The following is a 2,120-nucleotide window of genomic DNA, read 5'->3' on the forward strand; positions in this document are numbered from 1 at the left end:
AGAGACAGACAGACAAAACACAGACAGAAGGCACACAGAACAGAAAGGCAGGGGTTTTAGAGGAGGAAGGGAAAAAATCAAGAAGGGGGAGTTGGAGTGAGTCATGATAGCACAACTATTTCAACTGGTGTTGTGTTCCTCATTTCAAGTAACACACGGTCCTCCCCTCTTCTAATCTCACATAGCATTCGACCTATTTTTTTCCTGTCCTTCGTAGTTGGGATCTCATTATGACGAAGTCACGATTCCTTGCCTAGCCCTGTATGAAGAGTGCTGCTGCTTTGCTTTAAGATAGACAAGACAGCCTTGAAATAGATCGAATTTCCAACCAAAATGCAAAACAAACGAAGCAGTTCAACTGCAGTCAAGTATTGTGATTTAATAGAAAAAGAATCGTTCCATTTGCCACAAATATAATTATAAGCCTGTGTAACAATTAAATCAATGTGTTCATAATCTCTATTTATGTATGCAAATTTGGCTATTCGGCGTCCTACAAGCAGACACTTTCGCTGATGGTAAAGCAACAGCAAAAACATCATCAACAACAACAACAACAACAACAACAACAACAACAACAACAATATCTGCAACACCAACAGCAACAACTGGCCTTTCTTGATTTATGTAAGTGCAGTTCTCGACTCTCGACAGAAAAGATAAGTAGGCTACACATCATCACTGAATGACCACACAGGGAAAACGTACATTGTCTTTACAACTGCAACGACACCAAGTTTTAATTATAAAATATCTTAAAGAATTATGTAAAACATATGAATGTTAAGAAGCAAAAAGTACGTGTTTTCCCCATATTATGAGAAGTCTCCAAAAACAGGGTAGATAATTCTGTAAAAGACATTCGTATTTTGGACCAATAGCTCAGTTGCCCCCCTAGTCGGTAATAGCATTATAAACAATATTGATGAAGGTACAAAGACAAAGTCGTTGAGAAATCAGGTTCTTGTTCTTTCGTTCATTCTCTATTTCTGGGTTGTTGTTGTTGTTATTTGGCTTTTGGTTTTTTAAGATTTAATTTCTATTCCTACATATATTTTATTAAATTTAGTTTAATTTTTTTTTTTATTTGGGAGGGAGGAACAGGGGCTGGGGGGGGGGGGGGGTATAATTTTAATTTTTGGCGTAAAAATTACTGCGGGAGGTTGAGGTTCTGTTGATTCCCAATGTAGATTGTTTTCGCAAAATCACATTCATCAGGGGATAGTATAATATCTATTTTCAAAAAAAGAAAAACAAAAACAAAGTAACAAAGTGTAGGGTTAGTATAAGGTTCCAAACCCTGCTCCATACTTCTGTGACAGCTCTCAACGAAACCTCAAAACTGCGAGAAGCATCTAGCTCTGTCCCAGAGTTCTGTTTGTCGTCTGTTGCCATTATGTCAACATTCAGCGCTCGGGCCCCTCCGGCACAAGGCCAGCCGCCTCGGTGTGTCTGTTCCCGTGGACCAGCCGCCATTGTTTCATCCACGGACCGGTCAGTGTCGTGTCCAGTTTGTCCAGAGGCGTGGCTTCCTGTGGTGGGGACAGATGGTTTGATGGGGTTTTTTGTTTTGTTTTGTTTTTCCCTTGTTAATTGGGTCTATTATGTGAAAGTACATTGAGGGGGCTCTCGTGGCCTAGAGGTCAAGGTGTGCGCCTCCCATTCAAAGGTCCCGGGTTCGAATCCGGGTTGTTGCTGAAAAATTTTATTATCTAGAATTGTCTCCTTCCACCTCCTTTCCTGCTCTCTAACATTGTGGTGTCGTCTGCTTTCGTCTCCTCTTTCTGCCCCCACCCCCTCACCTCCTTTGACCCCCTCCTCTGGGCTCCTGACTCTTTCTGCAGCCTTTCTACTGCTACTTTTTGGCTCCTTCCTACCGCTGTCTTTCAGCCACACCCCTGATCTTCTGGTCGGAAAGATCTACACCTGGACTTCTCGGTCAAGGGAGAAAAATCTCGGGGGTCCCGTGTGCAAGTTGCTCACGTTAAAGATATCTTGGTGGTCTTAAATGTAGTTGTATGGCTTTGCACAAGGGTACAGAAGCCCAGAATAACAGTACGGAAAGTATTTCAAACTAGCTTTCCCTCCAAGTTACCCCCCCCCCAACAAAAAATAACTCC

General features: G+C 42.1%; 1 protein-coding gene across 1 annotated transcript in view; it reads right to left on the bottom strand.

Annotated features, from left to right (window-relative positions):
* Nucleotides 1–52: 52 nt before the first annotated feature.
* The window catches only part of LOC101857920 (phytanoyl-CoA dioxygenase), a gene marked incomplete in the record, with an annotated part of 11,203 nt that continues 9,135 nt past the window's right edge, over nt 53–2,120 (bottom strand). Inside the window, 1 exon segment of the mRNA XM_013090378.2 lies at nt 53–1,532. Within this exon segment, the coding sequence (XP_012945832.1) occupies nt 1,407–1,532 (126 nt within the window).

The sequence above is a fragment of the Aplysia californica genome, unplaced genomic scaffold (assembly GCF_000002075.1).
Source record: "Aplysia californica isolate F4 #8 unplaced genomic scaffold, AplCal3.0 scaffold01248, whole genome shotgun sequence".
Classification (NCBI taxonomy): Eukaryota; Metazoa; Mollusca; class Gastropoda; order Aplysiida; family Aplysiidae; genus Aplysia; species Aplysia californica.